Source organism: Truncatella angustata (genome assembly GCF_020726525.1).
Source record: "Truncatella angustata strain MPI-SDFR-AT-0073 chromosome Unknown BKA67scaffold_2, whole genome shotgun sequence".
In the NCBI taxonomy this organism is placed as follows: Eukaryota; Fungi; Ascomycota; class Sordariomycetes; order Amphisphaeriales; family Sporocadaceae; genus Truncatella; species Truncatella angustata.
In genome coordinates, this window is record NW_025763382.1 from 7,562,095 (window position 1) to 7,584,050 (window position 21,956).

The following is a 21,956-nucleotide window of genomic DNA, read 5'->3' on the forward strand; positions in this document are numbered from 1 at the left end:
CATGTATAGCACTGTCGCATTGAGCACTGGCGGGTCGAATATGCCACCTGGTATTCCGTGAGTGAAAGTTCCCTGCAATGCCGAAGGCCCGTGACTGGGTGTTGCCATTCGCAGAAATGAGTATGAGGGCGTCCTACCTGCCAATCCCGATGTGAAAGCTGGAGTGCTACCTCCCCGTCCAGTCTTGTCGGACTCGATGATGCCGTAGGTATGTCAGAGCTTGATGCCGAACCAGACGACGGAGAGAGGGGCAATCTCTCCTGGATAGGAGAAACTCGCTTCTTGCCAGCAGCAGACTGAGAGGATTGAATGGTGAGCTCCCAACGTGCGATATCGCGGGCCAACCGTTCCTTATACTGATTAACCACCAACCGTGAGTCTATTATTTCCGGTGAGCCTTGTCCAATGCTCACGCCCTTCCTCTCTCTATTCTCGTCTTGTGCCGCACTCAATTCAGAGCGCAAAAACATCCGGAAACCGTGCGCTCTTCTTCACTGATGGGCTATATGTACTCCCGCCTGTTTCGAAGCCGCCACCGCCGCGAACCATCAGCAACGTAACGCCGTCCACCGAGCCAGAGCCATGGCTTAACGTTGACTGTGGCCCTGAAGATTCTAAGATGCCTTCTACCGACTCATTGCAACTATTATCTCAGTATTCTTGGTGTGAGTTTTCAAATTGTGATTGGAGATCGCATGGAGGCTGGCGCTCGGGCCGAATGTTGTTGAGGCTGAGGTATTCGGAGATGAACTGACTCAAGGGCTTGTTCTGGCATTCCTTATGAATGCATTCCCTCGAGGCAAAACGGGGTGTCAGATGGCGTTGAGGATGACGATGAATGATGTGTACTGGCAATTAGTGGTTGATCGTTCTGTGCGCAAATTTTCCGCTGCGCATGCAGTGTCCTTGGTTGCGTGATGTACTTAGCGGCAGTGTCAATTCAAAGGCGCCGTTCTTGTTCGTTACGTGTGTGCAGGTATTATTCCCAGTCCTGGTCTTGTACCTTGTGATAGTCTAGGTTCTGGACTGAAGAGAGGTGGAAAGGTGATGTGTGGGTTGGTACTTGAGTTTTGGGTCGAAGGCGCTACGACGCTTGTGTCAAATGACGGAACGCGCTTAGTCGAACTCTTTTGGGGGCCCTGATCCAGCTACCTCCAGGGGCTCGATAGGGCCTGCGTCCGGACCCCGGAAACTTTTGACCGAAATTAATGACAGGAGCACTCGAGCACGATAACGGAATTTCCTTGTGCTTATCTATGGTAATGCGAAATGTTCTCAGGAGGGTGTTCCGGGCAACCAAGCACCCCCACCTAGCAACACTAAATCTCGCGCTCTGGGCTGGCCGAGATTGCGAGGGCCCTGGCCAAACGAAGTTGGAAGCACAAAACCTAGGACCACATGTTGTCTCTCGCTATGGCTGCATAACTTAATTTTTTAACATTTTTATTATCATGAACCTCAAGCATTTTTCTGGGAACTGCCGCACGCCTTACGTACTTCCTGTATCTTGCATTATGGCCGCGATGGTCATAGCCAAAACTGATAATTACATTGCTTCCGAGTTGTGCACCATGCTAATAGCTGAAGCACAAGACCGACTCACGGAAATTGTGTTGGATGAACTACACCGATTAGGACAATATCACCGTGCTGCTGTTCATCATCAACAGCGGCTAATCGACGCAACATATGGGGAATGGGCTAAGTCGGTACATTTATCAGGAAGTTCCAATCCGCGATAGAATCATTCTAATGAGGAGCAGAACAAGCATGCTAAGTTTACCTATTGCGAGAAGGAAGATTCGACATCCCATTCCATGTCCAAAGAGCATGACGTGATAGGACCGTCTTAAGTGTCTAAATCCAATGTCTTGGAAATCGATGAGTGATGACTGTCGATTCTGCTAAACTCTGCATGAAATTTTGGATGATTCTAGACCTAGTCATGTCACTTTACTTAGCAAAGGAGAGAATATCTGAGGAGTTGGTCTATCTGATTGCTGTTGTCAATCACTGCTTTGTTCATCATGTCCCACCGATCTTTTGTCGCAGAGAGACATGTACACTCAGCCCCACACTGAAATGCACATGAAGGGCTTTGGATCTGATCATACTATGATTTGTCAGGTTACCTTCTTCCTTTCACTTTCGTCGGTATGCTCAACATGAAGACCGTGTCCATGAGCCCATCCGACGACGCTGCCGCAAGCGGAATGGAGACATATTGTCTTCCGCTGATAAACCGCGCACGCTCGGTGGGGTTGTAGATGTGGGACCCTGTAGACCGGCCAGTGAAGATGTCAGACATTCGCGTGCATGTAGCCAACTGATGTTCAAAGATCGTTGCATTGCTCCTCCTCCTTTTAGGGCCGTGATGTGTTGGTTTTGTGTGTGCATTACTTGCTTTTATAACACATGTCTCGTGATACCCTTATTGATACTCCAACAGGATCCTCAGATGTGCTTCGCAAATAGCATTGCGTATCTACACCACTGTGGTTGACCCGTTCATTGACCCCACTGTATTTAACACCGCCCCTTAGGCGCCTGCCACTGTAAGTGCCAGAATACATCAGGTTGGGCTATAATTATAGGATGACGTATTTCCTAAACATGTTACTGGGGTGGGTTCAGAACTAGATTCAATTTTCATCTTAGACGGCCTGTTCAGCTTCATCATGCCGCCCAGAACAGAAACAGGACAGAAGCAGGCCTGCCGAAAAAGCTCAAATGCGAGTTCAGAATGGATGGGGACAGTTTTTAGGGTAATGTACCGTTCCGTCTTTCTTGTCCGCTTCGAGAGCCTCAAGCTGACGTCCGTCGTTGGCTCTCCCTTCTGTGGCCTATACCTCGTGCAATCAAGGGGACAATCTTTGAGCACTTGGCTGCGCCAGATCATCCTGCCCCTTCTCGTGAACAAAGGTTGGCGTGGTGCCGAGAATTGACCGAGGCAGTCGAACATATTCCCTCGAAAAGGGTAGTTCATTGCGACATTCAGCCCACGAACATTTTGGTCGATCAAAATTTAAACATCTCAAGCTAGCCGGCTTTCAAGGGCATTACCTTTCGGAAGATAGCAACGTCATCTTAGATGGCTAGAGCGGCGAGCCGTGCCGGTATTTTTGTCCACGGGGTGATGACTTCGTGGCCGACGTAAAGACCGATCTCTTTGCGCTTAAGTCTACGATTTACTTCACAATGACCGGGCATGAGGTCTTCCCAGATATTGTTAGCGGAGAGCTTGGGTGGGCTGACGAGATTAAGTCTCGATTTGTCCGAGGTGTTTTCCCCGAAGAATCTCATTTCTGCGCGATCATCTGTCAAAAATGTTGACGGCAACAATACAACTCCGCGGATGAAGTTCTTGAGGGCATCTGAGCTGTATAGCAGGACTTGATCCAGAAATATCAACGCCCAACAGGATGAGGCTCAAAGAGCATCGGCTAAGGCTCTTCAAGGGAAATGTGAGGAATAAGTATTTCATGTTTTCATACTTTAACAGCACGGGCGGCGACGCCAAGATTAATGTCAAGGCATTACGGATGCTGTATTGACTCTGTCCGGCGCTGCATGAGATTGGTTCCGCAAAATAGCATCTTGTTCAACGACAATATGGTGTACAATCTGCGTTACGCCAATCAGACCGTCACGGAGGAATACTTCATTGCGGCGTGTCAAGCTTCTCATATACATGAGCGAACTATGACATTTCACGGGACGAGTTGAACATCGACTAGCCGTACTCACCATCATATATCTCTCGCTTCTATACTTGCACAAGCCGTACAATCTCCCCCAGTATCCGCTACAGGTCTAGTGACCATCATCAAAGTTCCACTCAGGCCTCTCCTTCGCCTCACACTGTCACGCCATCGACGATGCATGGTTCTCGTGCCAACGCTTCCAGACGGGATGTGCTTCAGCATTTGGGATATATATGCCCTGGGACCCTCACCATAGTGGAGCCGGTATACACATCTTTATATTTTGTGTGCTAGCTTTCAGAGCTGGTGAAGAGTGTGATTTTTTTCAACTCATGCTTGTGAAAAGTAGTACAGTTTTGCCATTTGGTCTTTGTTATACGTCTCTCGCAACCACAGGTCATGTCGTTGTTCTTTCAGGGGACGTATCGAGTGTATCTATAGACATTTGAGATAGACCTGATGAGTTTGACCCTAGTAGGTCCGGAAGCATGAGTTACTATTGGTGCGATGTTGTGATCAAAGGAGCATAGCACCTACATGCCACCAGAGGTGTTTCAACCCTTGGTATGGGTGCGCTAAGAGGATGATTGCGATCCAAGTTAACACATCCCCTAATGACTGAACGATTTCCTCGACGAATTGCTGGACGATAGGTGAAGGGGCTTCCGCTTCAATTATTCACTTATTTACCAAGTTGAATGCTCCGGAAGGCCCACATAGTGTCTGCTTGATTTCGCGATTAAACAGACGATCTATTTCCTCCACTATAGCATCACAAGTGTCCGCAAACCACACTGAAGCCGACCATGCTGTTTCTTGCTACGCACAACTGTCAAGAGTTATTTCCCGAAGAGCCCGATGCATTGCTTCAACAATAGCTTGCGCGAACCAGTTCTGCTTCATAATCACGCCTACGTTCACAATTAAGGGCATTGGGCATGTTTCTGAAATTGAACCTATGTCCGCGTTCCACGAAAACCAAGTGCTAAAAGCTATCACATGGTGGAATTGATGTTCCCACATCTGGGCTCGGTTCGAAGAAGAGTCCAGATTCGTATAAAAGATTTACTCACATTCACGACAGAATTTTGTCTCTTTTTAGACTCGCCCATCAGTTCACTCTGATCTACTCGGCTCTTGTGGCTATCTTTTGAAAGTGTCGAACTACGGGATGATGGTGATAATGGCTGCCTAGGATGCGATATCCTTTGTTTTGTGTAAAATTAGTCAGAGGCATAGGCATAAATTGTATCGTCCATGGATGAGCCGGCAACAAGGCTTTTGGCTATCTCATCTCTTTGGCAAAAATGAATGGGCTCCATCGGAAGCATCATTAAGAGGTGTGACTCTGCTCGAAACTTTCACCATGCCAACAAAGTTGCGAAACTATGATAATTGGGTATATTTCAATGAGCTGAGCAGGACTAAGTTCCGTTCTCTCGGCAACTGGCTCAAAGACGCAACACGATGGGTTCCCGTAGCTTGCCTCGGTCGTTGTCAAAGTAGCCCAATTTATTGGAAGCCCAAAGTAGGTCTTGGGCGATATCTCGAATTATAGCACAACATTCTATTGCATGAAATACAAGCCGCCCTTGGAACAGCCATAAGTGAAACTTGTTGTAAAGTAATATCGACCGAGCTGGTTTTGCTCCCGAAGTGATAGATTACGCGACCCTTGAACAAGCCAACCGAATCGTCCTGAAACCATCTCGGGAGACAGACTGGGATTCATGAAGGATCGATATGCAAGAACCGATGGATAAAGAGTGGCATGATGCACTTACAGCATGTTAGTTCTATGTCGACACACTTGCTCATGTTTGAGTTTGTCGGCTTGTTTCTCGAACTTTTCATGCTCGCTTCAAGTGTTGAGCGGATGACAGCCCAATTGTGAGACGTGCACGCATGCACGTGGCTTAGGATCGACCATGGCACCCTCGGACTCCGTTATACTGAAGGGCGCTGGGTCCAGTTATTAAGGTTGGCGAGACACAGATCCCGTGTTTGGTTCGAGGTTCGGTTATAATTAAACATACCGTTTTTAAAGACTTTAACAATATATATTTATTAATATTTATTAAAGACGTATATAGCAATAGACATGCCGGAAAGAACGGTAGCTAAACTGGGCCGAAAGATAGAGTAACCGAGCATAGAAAAAGGCTGATTGCGGTATGTACACTAGCTCGAATAACAAGCAAGCTCAAGTATGCTGCCACAGCCAAGGCACTAGTATATGGAATGTCCGACTTGACACTGCACATATACGTTCGCCTATCTTTCTTTTTGGGGCGTCTCGTCTTGTCACGTATAGTTTCCCATTGTCACACGTCCTCACATCGCCAAAAAGATATAATCATAGTAATCTGGGTGCAAAGCCTGACGAAGACGGTTCTGTATAGGTTGTAAGTTCTACAAGTCCAGAGGGTACTTGAGATGGCAGACACACAAGATCCATCACAGGAAGACCATATCGCTCACTGCATCAACCATATTCGGCAAGCGCTCCAGTGCCATTCCGATCTAACTCCAATGGAATGGAGGCTGGAGGGCTCCAATGTGATACTGAATACAGACACTCGCCATACATGCAGGGACTGGGACAAGATCCATGCTTGGGAAAGCTTGCGTCAAACTCGATTCAAGGATATTGAGGCTTGGAAGAACGGAAGTCTGGTTCTTGTAGATTAAATCCTTCTGGACAGCAAAGGCCTCTGTCCATTTGCTCTGCAACATATATCGAAACGCAGTTATAGATTCCAGTGTCTGTCGCGCCAGTTTCCTTAAGACTTGATCGATTGACTTAGTATGCGTCTTCGTTGTTCTCGTTGGCTTCTAGTACAAGATGCTTGTTTTAAAGCACGATTGGTAATGAATGTTGATGCCCAAGAAGTTTTTCCATCTATGCTCCGAATTAGTAATACAGTTATCAGATGCTACCTTTGCACAGAGTCTCAGAATATCCGTCAATGATATGGAAGGCAAGTGAAAGTATCAGTCAATCTGTGGAAAATGAGGCTTCCGGAGCCTCGATGCTGCCTACGAACAATATCAAATAGACATCTGAAACGAGAGAATTGATTGGAATCAACTCATAGCAAGATAATAAAGTTTTTAACCGCTAAAATTGCATTGTTGGGAGCCACTTTGGAGTTAAGTGGAAAGCACCGCTGTATGACAGTGAGCTTGGAGTGCTGCGTTTCCTGTTTGTATGGCCCAGTGCCCAGGCATAAAGTGTTTGGTCTGAACCATGCTAGTCGAAACCACTTGACATCTTGCGGAAAAATTTGAAGAGGATCTCGTAGACCCTGAGAATCTAGACGATACATCAAAAGATACATCTCTGACGTGAATGACAAATGACCATTAGCAGTCGGGCATACAATAGCCGTCCTGTCTTCTTTTCGCGTCTTGTTAGTCGGAAAACACAAAAATCATGGGTCATGTCCGGTGCATGATATGATGAGAATGGGGCTCGTGCATTGCCTATTTGATACTGCAGCAAGTGAGCAATCTCTTGCACGAGACTGTTTCCTAGATGGAAACATCCGTCAAGGGGCGGCTGAAGCGTTTGGACAAGAGAACGAAACGACAGTAGCCAAGATCTCTTGGCTGAGTATGCTGCTGAGCCGTGGAACGAGCGAGTCGAGGTCATCACCGACGAGAGCGAAAGAGCCATTGAGCTAGCTAGCGGGCAACGGGCAATCCGCATCGCTACCAGCAGCTCAGCCAAGAATGACCTGGTCGAGTTTGGAGTGGCTATACGGCTTCCGGATTTTGGCTGGGCAAAGACCAAATTCATGTTACACTCTGTGACTCTCGGCACAAGAGAAGAGCAGAACCCTTACATAGCGGAATTGGCCGCAATAGTACGGGGACTGCGAAAGGTGCCACAACACGTCCGGCAATGTGTACTTATAGTGTTCACGAGCAGCAAAGGTGCTGCACTGAGTCTCAAACACCCGTGGCACCAGTCCGGCCAGAAAGAGATTGCAAACTTCTCCGCGTGTGTAAGCCAGCTTCGAAAACGGAGTAACAAGGTTGTTATTGCCTGGAGGCCACAAGAACATGATGAGAACAACGGCGACGAAGATGTTGACAATGGCGCCAGTGACACCAACAGAAATTGGAAATTTCGCTCTAGCACGCTTGGCCAAGGAAGCTGCCCGCAAAGCCACCCGCCCTGGTAGCTTACCACGGACACCACCGTTTCGAGCCAAATCGACCACATTGAACAATGCCAGAAAGATACAAAGCAGAATTCCGGTATTGCCAGGCAACGTCGGTGTATTCTCCAAGCGGCTTGACATAGCTTTACCCGGACGACACACCCGGCTACTGTACGATGCATTATCATGGAAGGAAGCCAGCATTCTAGTCCAGTTGCGGACAGGAATGGCGAGGCTCAACCACTATCTAGCTCAAATTGGAGCAATAACATCACCAGATTGCGCCTGCGGATACGGAAGAGAGACTGTAGAACACTTTGTCATGCGCTGCACGAAATGGACCACACATCGTAAAGAACTGCTTCAGTATACGGAAGACTGAAGAGGAAGTATCTCGTTCTACCTTGGTGGAAAGACCTATAGTGACGACAACAAATGGACACCAGACCTCAAAGCAGTTCGAGCAACAATTGGATTCGCAATCGCCACAGGACGATTACAACAGACAGTGAAGGAAGTCGGGAGTTAGGCTTAGGAGAAAATGATGCACAAAGGACATCCCAAACATATACTAGCCCAGCAGGTCGCGCTTCAGTCGCCGAGGATAGGACTCTGAACACTTGGAGAAGTCAACTTCAAGTTGATCTGCCATGCACTAACAACTAACAGTATCATACAGGGATGTCGAGGACAAAAAGTGGTTTTGGATGTTTGAGTATAGTCTTGCAGTACGGGCTCGAATCGGAGTCAAGACGGAAACATGAGAAGCGTTTTTGTATCATAGCGTTGGTTGCCCTCTAGGGGAATGACCCGGGCGTAATAAACATGTGTGTGTGTGTGTGTGTGTAGCCAAATAGACAGGAACAGGAACAGGATCATTCTAAAAATTCTAATAAGCGCATTAAGGGTGGTTTCAATTAGTTACTGTTACCAGTGTCGACAGAATTACACAGAATTGCAAAAACATACAACACTGATTTAGTCTTGAATACACATGAGTACTTCGAAGCATATCACACCATCAATGGGAGTGGCGTGGAAGAATAACACGAGACAATGATTGTTGATACTAGAAGTAAATGAAAAATAGAATGCTGGGAGAACAAGTCGGCTAGCCGAAATGTCGCTAGACAAGAAGGGGAAAGGGGGAGAGGGGCTCAGAAAATGACAGGCTGAAGTGTCGGAAGATACTAGGTTAGACTAATCTAGAACTGGGTGGGCAGCTATCCAGCAAGAAAGTAAGCAAAGGTGTGCTATCGCAATTCATTATGACGCTCACTAACAAGCCCAGGTAAAACAGTGACGGCTAGGAGATGTTGGCGACAGGAATATTAGCAAAAACTCGGATGTGTTTGGCAGCAAAATAGCCAGGAGCAATGCAGACTGCTTTTCTCAAGATAATGTTGATTTTGTTAATTCTAGGACGCCGAGACTAAAAACAACGCATATGCACTAAAAGAATGGGGCCACCCAGACCTTCCTACACGACGGGGGCAACAATGCAACCGATCCTATACACTCCTGCTTTACACCAACAATGTTTTTCGGGGTTGAGTCCTTTGACTTTCCCAAAACCATCCAAACGCGGAAACGATAAGTATTTAGCAGCCCGCTGGTGGGTCCTCGCCACCGAAGGCCTTCCTCAAGAAGTGAATAGCACGACCATATCCAGGGGCTTCGTTCTGACCCTTCCTGTTCACGCATTCATCAACATCGGTCTCCTTGAAGACGTAGCCCGTCCTGATGTTATTGCCCTGATTGGCATGGGCAACGACACGAGCCTGGTAGGTGTTGCCATTTCTGCGGACCTGGCAGACATAGCGACCGCCGTATTGAGACTTGTTGTCGCCGTGCAAATCGCTCCAACCTGTGGGCCAGGATGATGGTCCGCCGATGCCACGAGGTCCGGTGGTTGGGATATCGCGAAGATAATCAATGATCTCCTCCATTGCGTCGGAGAGGGTGTCACGGCTGGAGAGGGCCCCGGAGAAAGCTTCAGGGTCTGCCTCAGGATAGGCTTCTGGCTCAGCTGAGGCCTCACGGCGGCTAAGCGTATTGAAGTCGACCTCTTGAGGGACGCGCTTGGCGAGCGACTCATCTTGCACGTTTTCGACATCACGTGCAACAATGCGCGACCCGTGAGGCAATGTCAATGCGCTCACGGCGGAGGCGCAGAAGAAGAAGACGTAGGAGGCTTTGCTGAACTTCATGGTTGGTAATTTCTCGTTTTTCCTTCTAAAAAATGTTTAATTGTAGAAGATTTTCCCTAAAATGAGAATATAAAAAGTGTTGAAAGAATTCTGAGTGGTATGTGATTGATGCTGAAGTGTGATGTTGAGAAGATATTCTGGATATGTTTGTGGGTGAATCACAACGGCCTATATACTGTCGTCGTTCTCGCGATCGTCGTGGTGAGTCTATAGCTGTTGATTTGGCTGAGAGTATATGTTGCTTTAATTAGATCATGAATATAGTTGTATCAGGGTCGCGCGCAAAGATCGCTAACATCAAGCAGCAAGCATTATGACCTTCAGGAACGAACGCCCTTCAAATAATGACGTATGAGTGGAAACAACTTCTGATATTGAGGCTCTGCTAGATACTGCGTTCTATTCGCCTGTTCTGGGGCAGATGTAAGCCTTACAATCTCCTCAGGAGGGACTGGGTGATGATCACACATTTTCAGATATCCTCTCATTCGCAGGAGCCTGGCCGGGAGGAAGCAGAACCGCCATGGAACTCAATGACAAAACCCCAATTGGTGAGTTACCAGTAGTGGATGGAGAATGATGATCAACCAGAATGATGATCAGAAGATTTAAAATAGCCCACCACGCCTGAACGGGCGCTATTGGCATTCTGTTTCTTTACTTACTTTCATCCTTTTGGCGATCCAAGAGAAGATCATGTAACATCCCTTCCAATGGCACTGATTGTGGGGCGGAGGAAGAAAGCGGCTAAATAAATGGGGCCGCAGCATGGGTATTTAAAATCCATGCCATCAGCCCCAGCTAGTATTTACTGTGAGGCTCATCCTTCCCACTCTTAAGCTTGAATCCTAGATGCTAGTTATCCGTACCGATTTGAGAGTTGGCAACAAGCATGGCCCCGACTTTAAAAAGGTATTCATGCATAAGCATCCTTTGCGTCCTAACTCCTAAACTAACAATGTCTAGCCCATACGTCAAGGGGAATATCTTAACCCTCAAAATACATCACCTTGGCAAACATGCTCCACTGCAACTCAAGCATAGCAGCAGCGTGGTACGGGCACAGATTGTGGATGTGATAGAGCCGTCAACAATGTCTGTTGTTGTCATCGTCGAGCTCGAACCGCCTACGGAACGAGGAGAGCAATCTGCGTGCTCTGTCTCTCCTCTTACCGCTCCTGCTCCAAAGATGGTCTTGAAAGTCTACGAGCGTCAATTTTCCTCCGAGTTGCGGCAGTTCAAGGAGACCGGCCCGGCCACCACTGACAGCGAAGAGCAATACGCCACCTTTCTGCGCGGGGGCTCCATGCCTCAATTCCTAGTAGATCACGCAGAGAATGGACGCTTTGCATACGAGGAATGGGATGTACCGAAGCTGGAAGCATATTTCCATGTCGAATCGACGAGGATGCACGAGGTTGAAGTCGAAGTCTATGATCGCCTTCTGGATTTGCAAGGTATCCACGTCCCAAAATTCTACGCTGATGTCCGGTTGGCTCCACAGCACGCAATAGTAGGAGAGCAACTGGATGAGGGCTTGACCGAGTACACCGAAATCAGGGCCATTATGATCGAATATATTCATGGCTTCCCGCTCCTTGACCTTGTTACCGAGACGCCGGAGTCGGACTGGCCGGTCATCTGCAATCAGGCGATCGAGGCAGTCAACAAAATCATCGATTATAACTTTATCAACTTTGATCTTGCAACCAGAAACATTCTTGTCCGCCGCAGCGAGAGCGAGCACTCGTATCAGGTATTTTATATAGACTTTGCCCAGTGCCGGTTTCGCAACGCGTCCGATTCCGATGAGGTGTGGAGGGAACGCAAGCGCCAGAAGGATGAAGAGGGTGCCGTGGGCTACTTACTTGCTGGTCGCATCTCGATTGCAAAAGGGAAGAAGGGAAAGAAATATAAAGGAAACCTTCCTCTGCCTTGGACGTATACGCCTTCGGCGCGCTTCGAGGGGGAATACATTGAGCTTTACTCTGGCTAGTGTGGCGGATGACATAACTACCGAATCAACTAAGGCCAGTGATCTTAAAGGAGCATAATCATGGCCATCAAGTACTATCAGCGTGACCGTTACCTATGTTTTGTAACCCCGCTGGAAACCCTGGCCTGTGCATGAGAAGCCCCGCCGTTGCACTCAGTGCCCAGAAACTAACTTGAAATAGAAAGAGAGAAAACTTGCCGATTCTGTTCCTGATCTTCAAGGTCTCCACTAAAAGGGGATGATGTTATTGGCTTTTCCAAGAATAGTAGCGGAGTATATGGGAGTCATGCCGCACACGGGCATATGTTGAGGCAACAAATGGTGGATACTTTCGTCATTGAAGAAAGCCAAACGCACCACCATGGCAACATGGCTCAAAAATGATGAGCAATGCGAGATGAGAGGAATCCTTACCGCGGATGTTCTTGGATTCCAGCCAAGGCACGGGAAACCCGGACATCACACAGATTGTAGAACGACACAAGAGAGCAATTGCAGCTTATGATGTGGTGAAGAACAATACAAAAACATAGTTTTGCGTCGCACGGAGCAGACAAATCTGTTTAGCTCACGTGATTCCTGCGGATTGCAGCTCAGGACATCGCATTATAGCATGTTGTGTAAGCAAGGCTATGATCGCCCCTGTAGGAGCTTAGCGGCAATTGCTTGGCGTTGTAGGAACGCGATCTCTAGGTCATCTTCTGCGGCTTCCTAGCTAGTCTTATTCATTGATTGTTAATTATAATACAATATAGAGGCGGCTTATACAGGCACAGCCACTTTGGTGGAATCGTATTAAGTTGGCGTTTAAGGGGAATCAACGCCTTGATCGTCATAGTAAGATCCTTCGAAACGATCACGAAAAAGCTCGATTCGCAAGCCGCCGACGTGAGGTATAGACTGGACAGCGTTCACAATCCGCCTTGGCATGCACTGGGCGATTCCCTCGACGTGAGCAATCCTATTCCTGAGCGCCGATCACGAGCAATGCAACGGCTGAAAGCTCTATGATCAGCTTGACGCCTGTGCCTCAATTGAAAGGTAAGAACGTGAAGTAGTAGAGCGCTGGAATCGAGTATATGAAGAGGACTTACCGACCTCTCTTAGAGCAAAATTTCATCAGAACATCATCAACAATATCATCTCATCATCTCATCGCCTTATCTAAGCTCAAAATCATCAGACCAACATCATCAACACAAACACTACATTACAATTCTCAACAGTATCCAAACAAGACTACAACCGCCAAAATGGTCCAAATCGCAACTTTCGCTCTCGCCTTCACCGCTGCCCTCTCCAGCTTCGTGTCTGCCGGTCCTCTAGAGAACCGTGAGACCGCCATCAAGGGCTGCACCAACGGTGGAATCTACTGCGGCTTCGCTTTGAAGCAGAAGTCCGCCGACTATAACTACAGAATCAACGATGCCCTGAACGCCGCTGGTACTAGCACAGATATCAAGCACACCGACCAGTCCATCTTCATCTGCGGCGGTGACAACTACATCACCTTTGATCAGTTTTGCCCCAACGGCTGCGTTGGTGGTACCAAGGATGATGACTACTGCAGCGACACTGATGCCAAGCGTGGTATGAAGTTTGGGGAGCGCTCTGAGGAGTAAATGACCTGATGGAATGCCATGGGACGGCTTGGGGCGGGAAGGTCATGATTGGGGAGTTCAGGAATCACGCAGTATCTTTGTATTTTACCACGTTCTCTATGTAAGGTGTCATTAGCAAGCCATATAGTCGGAAGGAAACCTCGGAGGAGCAATGCTTATACTATTCTCTTTCATTATCCTCATGGAAATATCTTCGTCGCGGTTCGATGACCAGAGCCTGATTGTGACGCTACAGCACGAAGCCGACTATGAAGTGACTCCCTTCGACGCACATTGAAAGCTGAGAGCAAATATGGCAGACAGGTTACTGGAGATGAAGAGGAAAGCTGCCGACGATGGGTCCTTGGACCTCGCGGTCGTACAGGAGCCGTGGACGCAAGACGGTAGCCGGACAAAAAGCCACCCGGCATGGGATATGTACGCACCGGTAGACCACTGGAGCACGACACAAGACAGACCAAGGGTTCTAACCTATATCCGCCGGGGAGAAAAGCCCAAGCTACCCAGAGGAGACCGGTACAAGGCCGAGATATGCTATGGCTAGACGTCAACGGTATTACAATCCTAAACGCATATAGACAACCGGAAATGGAGGCGGTTATAGAATACGTCACCAACCTGCAACCACCGCCTAACACGCTGGTCGTGGGGGCTTTTAACGCTAAACATGCAACATTCGAACCAGGGGTGACAGGCGCAGGAGGGGGTGTCCGCCTGGCCGACTGGTCTGTGGCGGCGGGAATACCGCTTATAGGTTTCAAGAAAGCATCAACCAATGCCTAGCTGATCTCAGAGTTTCGAATCCCCAAGGCGACAAGTCACGCATTCTGTTAACGAAAGGCGGGTTACTAAAAGACTCGTTCCGATGGATTCTCGAGAACACGGACTTCAAGCAATGGCGTAGCGACAAAAACAGTTCTCTGCTCTGGATCAAGGGCGACCCTGGCAAAGGCAAGACTATGCTACTCTGCGGCATCACGGACGCATTGGAGGGTCTATCAACAAATCAGCCCATGGAGTCATACTTTTTCTGCCAAGCCACTGACAGAAACCTCAACAACGCCACAGCTGTGCTCCGCGGTCTTATATACATGCTTGTCAGGCAAAATCGTTCCTTGGCGAGACACCTACACGAAGAATGGAAAGTGGCTGGATCAAGACTGTTTGAGGATGCCAACGCATGGAATGCATTGACGCGGATCTTGACTTTGATGCTACAAGATCGCCAGTCGCACGAAGTGGTATTCGTCATTGATGCGCTTGACGAATGCTCCGATGATCTGCCCAAACTCATCAACTTCATTGCACAGCAGTCCCAAATGGGGGATGCGAAGTGGTTGGTTTCGAGTCGTAACTGGCCCCAGATCGAAGACATGCTTAGTGCGGCCAGTGAAAAAGTGCGGCTCAGCCTGGAACTCAATCAGGATTCCGTCACTGCTGCTGTTGAGGTTTATATCCGCCATAAAGCTGAGGAGCTACGAGGAGCCAAAAACCTGGACGATGAAAAGTATAGCCAGGTTGTCGACTATATGAACACCAATGCAGAATGCAACCCTAGCCAAACGCGTCAATGCCACGAGCACGAATTGTGAGAAGAACACATGTTTAGAAGGAATTGGGTGACATGTGAACACTGTTTTTACTTTTTCGCAAAGAGTTTCCGCTGGATTTCACTACAGTATAGACGAGCTCCGAGAAATCAAGCTGTCAGTTTGGCGCTAACAAGAACATTAAGTAGTAAATAAAAAGGCCTCCCCGAGGAAATTCGGCCTCAAGGTTTAGCTCAGCTATCAAGGCTTTTCCAGGTTATCATACAAAGACATTTAACAATGATCAATTGTTGTATTAATCATAACCCAGGATGCTATACCTCAATTCTCCCTCCCGTAGATCACTATACTTATGCGACCCTCCATAACGTGAAGCCTAGATTTTCATGTGCCTCAAAAGACACAACATAGCGAAAATCAAGCATGGGCCCTTATCCACAGTGCACCATCGAATAGAACACAAGAGACGGCTGGCAGTACATAGTCGTTCTGTCGATGTACCCACCCAAATAGCCTGGCAACATTGCCAAGGGCGAGACTGAGCCAGTCGGAGCAGTCAGCCAAATTGAACCACTCTCAATAGTCTCAAGAACGCCTAGTCCAATTGGCTCTCCGCATGTAAGGACATTCCCATGCAACACAAAAGGATACAGAATGATGATCGGTTTGTCGATAAAGAATAGATGCACTTCGCGATTAGCAATGTTCGTCAACAGCATGTGAAATCAGCAGGTATTTACCTTGTTGTCGAGTGTGCCAGTCCAAATACGTCTCTGGGCCATTCCGATAATATCTTTGGCGGTCCGACATCTTGAGAATTGACTGTGATGGTTCGTATAGTAGACGAGTTGCGTCGCTGAACTGCCTTGATTCTATATCACTTTGGCACCGAACAACGCTCTCTCTTATACATCTGTAAATAGCAGTAGTGAAACCTCTTCGCAATCACGAGCTTGCAACAATCAGAGCTTCATCCCTTGCTTCAACAGGCTAGCTCCCTTGCCGCAAAATATGTCTCGGGCAATGGTGTCACATCTCCGGCAACCCGCATCACTAGGTGGCATCACCTCTGTCCTTATCCGTCTTTGGCCGGCACCATTCCAATAATTTTTCCAAGTATGGTCACACAGATCAAGACAATGGATTCGTTTGTTTCGATGGTTTTGTAGAATTACTGGCTACAAGACAATAGTAGGCAAACGTAGGTTGGTTGAATTCTGAACGGCGCCACTGGAAAGATTACATACTAACCCCCCCCCCATGAGAGGTCGTGAAGCCGGTAAGTGCCATTTTGAGTGGCAAAACTATGGAAGTTGCGACTGCTTGATGCAGCTGCATCATTGTTCTCTATTGCAGTTCACGAAACACTTTGACATTGCAGCAGAAGATGGAAAGCCCAGGAAGAATCTGGGGTGGGCACTTTGCAGACCCCCAACAGCAAGGCGTCAGTAATAGTCATCCGAAGCCAAGCCGAGCCATCCCTCGTTGCTTGCACTGACCAACATGTTCCATTTGTGTGACTTGTGGTCCCTTGCTGACATTTTGTACTGCATTGGGGCCTGGTCCAGAAGCTGCTGTTTGTCGCATTTTTTGCCTTGTAGGGAACCGACAAATGACGGACACTAACAAATGGGTCCACTTTGATGACAATCGTGACCCCCACAACTCGTAAGATGGTCAACTGATTGGTACAGTGGTGTGATCTGCCGTTGTTCTGATTGTATCCCTTGGCCGACTGCTTGACTTGATGGCTGTTCGCGCTGCTGCGTGCTGGGGAGTATATCGAATGGCTCAGCAAACCGACCATTCAATGACAACAACCACGGTCTTAGCTATCGCAATCGCGCTTGAAGGTATCGCACGCTAGAGTCAGACATTGTCCGAGATACAAAATCGCCCCTTGGAACCATTTTTCGCTGGGTCAACAACTTAGGATCACCTCCATAAATACAATAAGAACGATTTGCCGTATATCGAACATTTTGTAGACTTCGCAATTGATAACCACCGCAATGACAGCTTGCGGGTAACTTCTATAGACCAGTTTTGTGGAAGCTGCTTGAGACCATGCTTCTTCTATCTTTTGGTTTTGACTCTACAAACTCGATCGAGATCAGAATAATCTCAGTCCTTTTCTTTAGGGACACATGTCTTCGCGAATTCCCGGATATCCTCGACCGAGAACCCTCTAGATTCGGCCCTTCTTTGTACGATCTCACCAGCCGCCTTTTTCATATCTTTCTGAACTCTGAAAAACTCTCTTTCCCAAGTCTCGTTGCCAGCTCATATTCTTCCGTTGTACTCAAGCTCGAATTTGACCTGTTTTCCATACATCCTCACGATCAGCCTTGACGTGAAGGTCTCTGGTGACTCCATGTGGTTGTCGAGATCACAGATCTTGAAAGGATGTTTCTCATAAAGATCTGTTATTTGTTGCCAATGCCAAACTGGAGGCATTCTAGCGCCCGCATATAAAATAACGGTATACCGGCCATATGGTTATAAGAATACTCGGTGAAAGCTCTTCACATTACTTCTGTTCCTCTGGTCGCCTCTATATATTCCCATTCAGCTGGCATGTTGCCTGAGCGCCACGGTGAAAGCATGCAAGGAGTCTCTATAGAGGACAAAGATATCTGAAGATAAACCGAAATAGCCTCCTGTCGAATCCGTTGGACATAAACGAGTTTCGGCATCTTGTTGTTATCAGTATCTTCCATTTATCCATGATCGAACGATGGATTGTAGCGTACTTACTAGTAGCTTTAGAAATACTCGACGACCTAAAGGCAAGTTGTCTCTTCATCGTTGGACTCTAGGTGTAAATTATCCCGAACCGTGATCGATGTTTCAATTAGAATCGAGGCAGTATTAGCGCTGATCAGTATATTCCGTAGCTAATCTCGACCCACGTTGAAAGAGTCTAAGCAGATCAGAGCGGTGAAGAGTAGCATACCCCTAAAGTGCATTCTTTGATCGTCATCCCGTGCGTTGTTTAATCGGTCATGGAGTCTCGACAACCAACGGTGAGCGACGTTTCTGGACCGCCCTAGGAAGTCCAGGAACCCTGTCTGACAGGTTTCTGTGCTTGATTGACACCTGGTTGCAAGAAACATAAGAATCCAAAGGCATATCCTTGACTCAAGGTTTTCCTCGATTCGTGCGATACCTTTGTGCAAAGCTTTCAACAACTGACCTGCAAAGCAATCATCAGTAAGAGCCACATGAGAAGCTCTGCATGTCTGCCCGGGAGAGCCGGTCCAGCTTGCAAACAGACTTGGGCTAGAAAAATGGCAGTTTCCGCTTTGTTCATGTCGACGTGTGGGCTTGTAAGCTCTCGAAGTACGTCTATCCACTGCAACTCGTGGCCGCAGGCAATGGATAACAGAGCTTTGCCTGCAGCCAGTTTCATATGGCTTGGGAACTGGTGTTGGCTTGCAATTAGCTCATTTGGCGGTTCCCCATCGGGCTGCGCATATGTACAAAGTAGGAATCTCTTCAGGCTTGCCGAGCGTTATAGCAGTCGGATGAGGCAACTTAATACGACCATTTCAGTTGTGATGCTATAGACCTGCTGATGATTTTGAGGCGATAAATAACAAAAGGATTGAGTGATGGTGGAATGATGACGCCGAAGTATTCATGGGTCTACCCAGACGAGAATCACGAGTCCACTTGGGCATCACATCACATACAACGAACTTGGATTGGTCTCATGTGATTCGAGTGGGAACAGAGTACAACAATGGGAAAGTGGATTATATTAAACCGCTTGTTTTCCTTACATGGCAATTATATTAGAACTATCAACAAAGTCATTTCGCATTTCCCTCCTAAAACACTATACGATAAAAGAACGTCCAGTATGTCGTTACGCCACCCTTCGATCTTTCGAATCTACCACTCCCGAGTCTTGGCTCGGCGCATCGATCGATCGGGCCGCGAATAAAAGAGATCCCCATCAGAACCAATCCTGCCAAATCAAAATGGCCGCTAAATTCGATGTTCCCTCTATGCTTCGCAATCAGAGAACAGTATAGACACGAACTACCCCAAACTCGAGATGAACCTACGCCGAGACTTGCATTAAATATGGGATAATCACTGCCCTCAAAACAATAAACACCTGATTATAATTCTGCTCTGGATGAATTGTGCCAAAAACGCACTCATGTGTCTGCGTGTATTCAAAACCAATATACTGTCCAGGCCATTTTCTAATGTCAACTTCTCATTTTAAAATAGATCATCCACAAAAGGCGGCTGTGATGGCGGGGTGCCGGTAGATCTGCCAGGTCACAATCGACTAAGATTACAGTGAAAATGCGACTGTCCGTCCTATCAGGCTTGTAGCGAAGTCACGCCAGTATGAACTCGGCAGTTTGTCGTTCTGTAATGTGATAGCCCAAAGAACTGGATGGTGACTTAAAATCTGAGGAGTCACGCTCGCGCACGACTTAAAAACCGGACGCTCAGAATACGAGTAAGAATAGGCCGAGGATTTGCTTGACCAGATACAAGAGCTGGTGACTTGGCGTGGCTTTGTACCTGGTCAGTTCAAGCTCGAATAGGCTTGTGTTCTGAGTGGCCGGTTTTTTCGGTCGCACTGAGGCTGCCGTTCCCCGTAATCTCGCTAATGCAGACCTTTGTGGATTGGGCTAGTTCTTCAAGAATAAGGAACCACGAACCCATGTTTCACCCCTCCTTCTTTCTTGAGTTCGACTAGGCCGGATTGGCAGTTCACACCATATGTCTTAAAAGAAATCTCGGCAGCCAGAAAAATCGAATGAGTTTGGTCCTTCCTCCTTGTCCCAACACCAATTTCTCAACGACAAAGAATATTTACTATGAAACCAACACTATGCAGTCTTCCGCTGGAGGTTTTTCTCATGATTTTCAACGAATTACCCGCATTGGATATTCAGACCTTCCGTTCTGTCAACAAACACCTCTCATATTTTGCGACCCAAAGCATTTTTAAGTACGTTACGGTGACCCCAAATGAGTTAAGCATATTGAGCTTGGCATTGCGTCAAGCTGTATATAGCTTGAACATTCAATTCAATATGCCCAAACGTGAGAAATCCATTCGAAGCCACACGTTCCGACACACGGATCGCCTAAGACGATTCCAACAGCAGTTGGACCCCCAAAAATGGCCTGCCCTGAACCACTTACATTTTTCGGAAAATCAGTATCAACGGAAACGCAATAAATCAATCCCACAATTTTTCAGATATGCCGTTCATTCACTTGGGAAACGCGCGAATCACATTAAGAAACTCTCGTTTGGCGAACCTGAGAAGGTCGGCTGGGGCATTTGTAAACTGCTTGCGAATCTCCGTAACCCACACGCAATTGAAAGAGCCTTTAGTCATGTCGAAGAACTATGTTTAGCATTGCCTCAAGCCCACGATGCTACAAACAAATTATTCGAAGGCATTTCTGTGCTGATCAGGTCACTGCCTGCTTTGGAAAAGTTGTTGATTTCTGGCGAAGAATTTGAGGCACCAACAGGAGTGTATTTCCCGGACGAGTTCTGCCTAAACATCAGCGTACCACGACTGAAAGCATTGAGTCTATGCAGCGTCAGGTTCCGGAATCACAACGGCTTGGTGAATTTGTCTAAGAATCACAAGACCACCCTGAAAACGTTGAAATTGGAGGAAGTGGGTCTGGAAACCGGCTCCTGGGAGGAAGCGATAGTGGATATGAGATGTTGTTTGGAGCTCAAAGTATGCTCTGTTGTTTCCCCTCTCGAGTTATGGATGAACGGGGACTACGCAGTCCTCGATCAATGTGGACGGACATTTGAGGCATCACTCGCATCATTCTTGCTTAAGAAATCAGACGAGAATCCGTTCTTGAATGAGGAAATAGTCGGGTTTCGGGAGCACCAAGGCTCCATTGCAGAGACCTTCCATGAGTAATACGTCCGAATGCACTGGTTCAATACTCATATACTGTGTTTGCTAGCCTGTAATTCTTATCGTTTGAAACCATAACATGGCACGGGAGGGATGATCAATAAGACGCTTTGACACAGTATCTGTCAACCTTGTGCTTCTAAAGCATACCTGGTTAGGTCATTGCGTTTGTTTGTTAACCAGTTCTTGGGAAGTAGGAGTTTTACGGGGCATTCGTGGCTATCTGGATATATCCAAGGCAAGGCTTTGACTTGGAGGTCAATATCTCTTCAACTTTCCCAATTCTATGAGGCGGACTCTTCAAGTGTCCTTGCAAATCTGTTATATAGAGGTGCGAAATTGGGAGCCTTGCTGAAACCAATATTTGCCATCGGTCTTCGCTGTATTGTACCAAGAGACAATGTCCTCAGCCCACTTTTAACAAACCAATAGGTTCAAAATTCCGCGGCCCACCACCAATGTGATCATAGATGTCAAGGTTGTCATATAACCGGCTAGATCGTCCACCTTGCATTTGATTGCTCTCTTCTTCGTATATCATGTCGTATTTCTCGCCCATTTGTTGAATCCGATCAATAGGCTCACCGAATCGTTTATCGTAACGATTCGGTGACTTTTGATTTTTCCCACGTGCTAGTTGGATTACAGAAAAGTCACAAAGGCCCTCGTCTGTGATTGATAACACCACTTCCCCTGCATTGATCCGTCGTCGTCATGTGGTCCAATTATCAAGGCCCAATCATTTTCGTGACAGTCCCGCTAGGGGCTAGCGATTGGC

General features: G+C 47.4%; 8 protein-coding genes across 8 annotated transcripts; 7 read left to right on the forward strand and 1 right to left on the reverse strand.

Annotated features, from left to right (window-relative positions):
• Positions 1 to 2,498: 2,498 nt before the first annotated feature.
• BKA67DRAFT_674661 (uncharacterized protein) lies at positions 2,499 to 3,330 on the forward strand. The gene is made up of 3 exons (XM_046108762.1): positions 2,499 to 2,555; positions 2,635 to 2,770; positions 2,827 to 3,330. The coding sequence occupies exons 2-3, from the start codon at positions 2,679 to 2,681 to the stop codon at positions 3,041 to 3,043; spliced, it is 309 nt and encodes a 102-aa protein (XP_045962828.1). The 5' UTR covers positions 2,499 to 2,555; positions 2,635 to 2,678; the 3' UTR covers positions 3,044 to 3,330.
• Positions 3,331 to 3,568: 238 nt separating this feature from the next.
• On the forward strand, positions 3,569 to 4,365 carry BKA67DRAFT_558512 (uncharacterized protein). Its single transcript, XM_046102325.1, has one exon. It carries the CDS (start codon positions 3,938 to 3,940, stop codon positions 4,151 to 4,153), a length of 216 nt encoding a protein of 71 aa, XP_045962829.1. The 5' UTR covers positions 3,569 to 3,937; the 3' UTR covers positions 4,154 to 4,365.
• Positions 4,366 to 6,140: 1,775 nt separating this feature from the next.
• On the forward strand, positions 6,141 to 6,395 carry BKA67DRAFT_514057 (uncharacterized protein; the record flags this gene model as incomplete). The annotated part of the gene is made up of 1 exon (XM_046097622.1): positions 6,141 to 6,395. The coding sequence occupies one exon, from the start codon at positions 6,141 to 6,143 to the stop codon at positions 6,393 to 6,395; it is 255 nt and encodes an 84-aa protein (XP_045962830.1).
• A 2,731-nt stretch (positions 6,396 to 9,126) lies between these two features.
• On the reverse strand, positions 9,127 to 10,217 carry BKA67DRAFT_558516 (uncharacterized protein). Its single transcript, XM_046102326.1, has one exon. The coding sequence runs from the start codon at positions 10,081 to 10,083 to the stop codon at positions 9,475 to 9,477; it is 609 nt and encodes a 202-aa protein (XP_045962831.1). The 5' UTR covers positions 10,084 to 10,217; the 3' UTR covers positions 9,127 to 9,474.
• Positions 10,218 to 10,884: 667 nt separating this feature from the next.
• On the forward strand, positions 10,885 to 12,132 carry BKA67DRAFT_558519 (uncharacterized protein). Its single transcript, XM_046102327.1, has 2 exons — positions 10,885 to 10,995; positions 11,050 to 12,132. Exons 1-2 carry the CDS (start codon positions 10,976 to 10,978, stop codon positions 12,077 to 12,079), a joined length of 1,050 nt encoding a protein of 349 aa, XP_045962832.1. The 5' UTR covers positions 10,885 to 10,975; the 3' UTR covers positions 12,080 to 12,132.
• Positions 12,133 to 13,332: 1,200 nt separating this feature from the next.
• BKA67DRAFT_656775 (uncharacterized protein) lies at positions 13,333 to 13,701 on the forward strand (the record flags this gene model as incomplete). Its single annotated transcript, XM_046107005.1, has 1 exon — positions 13,333 to 13,701. The coding sequence occupies one exon, from the start codon at positions 13,333 to 13,335 to the stop codon at positions 13,699 to 13,701; it is 369 nt and encodes a 122-aa protein (XP_045962833.1).
• Positions 13,702 to 13,993: 292 nt separating this feature from the next.
• On the forward strand, positions 13,994 to 15,293 carry BKA67DRAFT_656776 (NACHT domain-containing protein; the record flags this gene model as incomplete). The annotated part of the gene is made up of 2 exons (XM_046107006.1): positions 13,994 to 14,118; positions 14,387 to 15,293. 2 exons carry the CDS (start codon positions 13,994 to 13,996, stop codon positions 15,291 to 15,293), a joined length of 1,032 nt encoding a protein of 343 aa, XP_045962834.1.
• Positions 15,294 to 20,059: 4,766 nt separating this feature from the next.
• BKA67DRAFT_558521 (uncharacterized protein) lies at positions 20,060 to 21,541 on the forward strand. The gene has a single exon (XM_046102328.1). It carries the CDS (start codon positions 20,099 to 20,101, stop codon positions 21,179 to 21,181), a length of 1,083 nt encoding a protein of 360 aa, XP_045962835.1. The 5' UTR covers positions 20,060 to 20,098; the 3' UTR covers positions 21,182 to 21,541.
• The last annotated feature ends 415 nt before the right edge of the window (positions 21,542 to 21,956 follow it).

Bases quoted from the DNA above. Each gene is read 5' to 3' on its own strand.
- BKA67DRAFT_674661 (XM_046108762.1), top strand. From the start codon at position 2,679: ATGCCGCCCAGAACAGAAACAGGACAGAAGCAGGCCTGCCGAAAAAGC. The intron at 2,771-2,826 runs GTACCGTTCCGT...CGTCCGTCGTTG, and splicing joins GGGACAGTTTTTAGGGTAAT to GCTCTCCCTTCTGTGGCCTA.
- BKA67DRAFT_558512 (XM_046102325.1), top strand. From the start codon at position 3,938: ATGCCCTGGGACCCTCACCATAGTGGAGCCGGTATACACATCTTTATA.
- BKA67DRAFT_558516 (XM_046102326.1), bottom strand. From the start codon at position 10,083: ATGAAGTTCAGCAAAGCCTCCTACGTCTTCTTCTTCTGCGCCTCCGCC.
- BKA67DRAFT_558519 (XM_046102327.1), top strand. From the start codon at position 10,976: ATGGCCCCGACTTTAAAAAG. The intron at 10,996-11,049 runs GTATTCATGCAT...AACAATGTCTAG, and splicing joins ATGGCCCCGACTTTAAAAAG to CCCATACGTCAAGGGGAATA.
- BKA67DRAFT_558521 (XM_046102328.1), top strand. From the start codon at position 20,099: ATGAAACCAACACTATGCAGTCTTCCGCTGGAGGTTTTTCTCATGATT.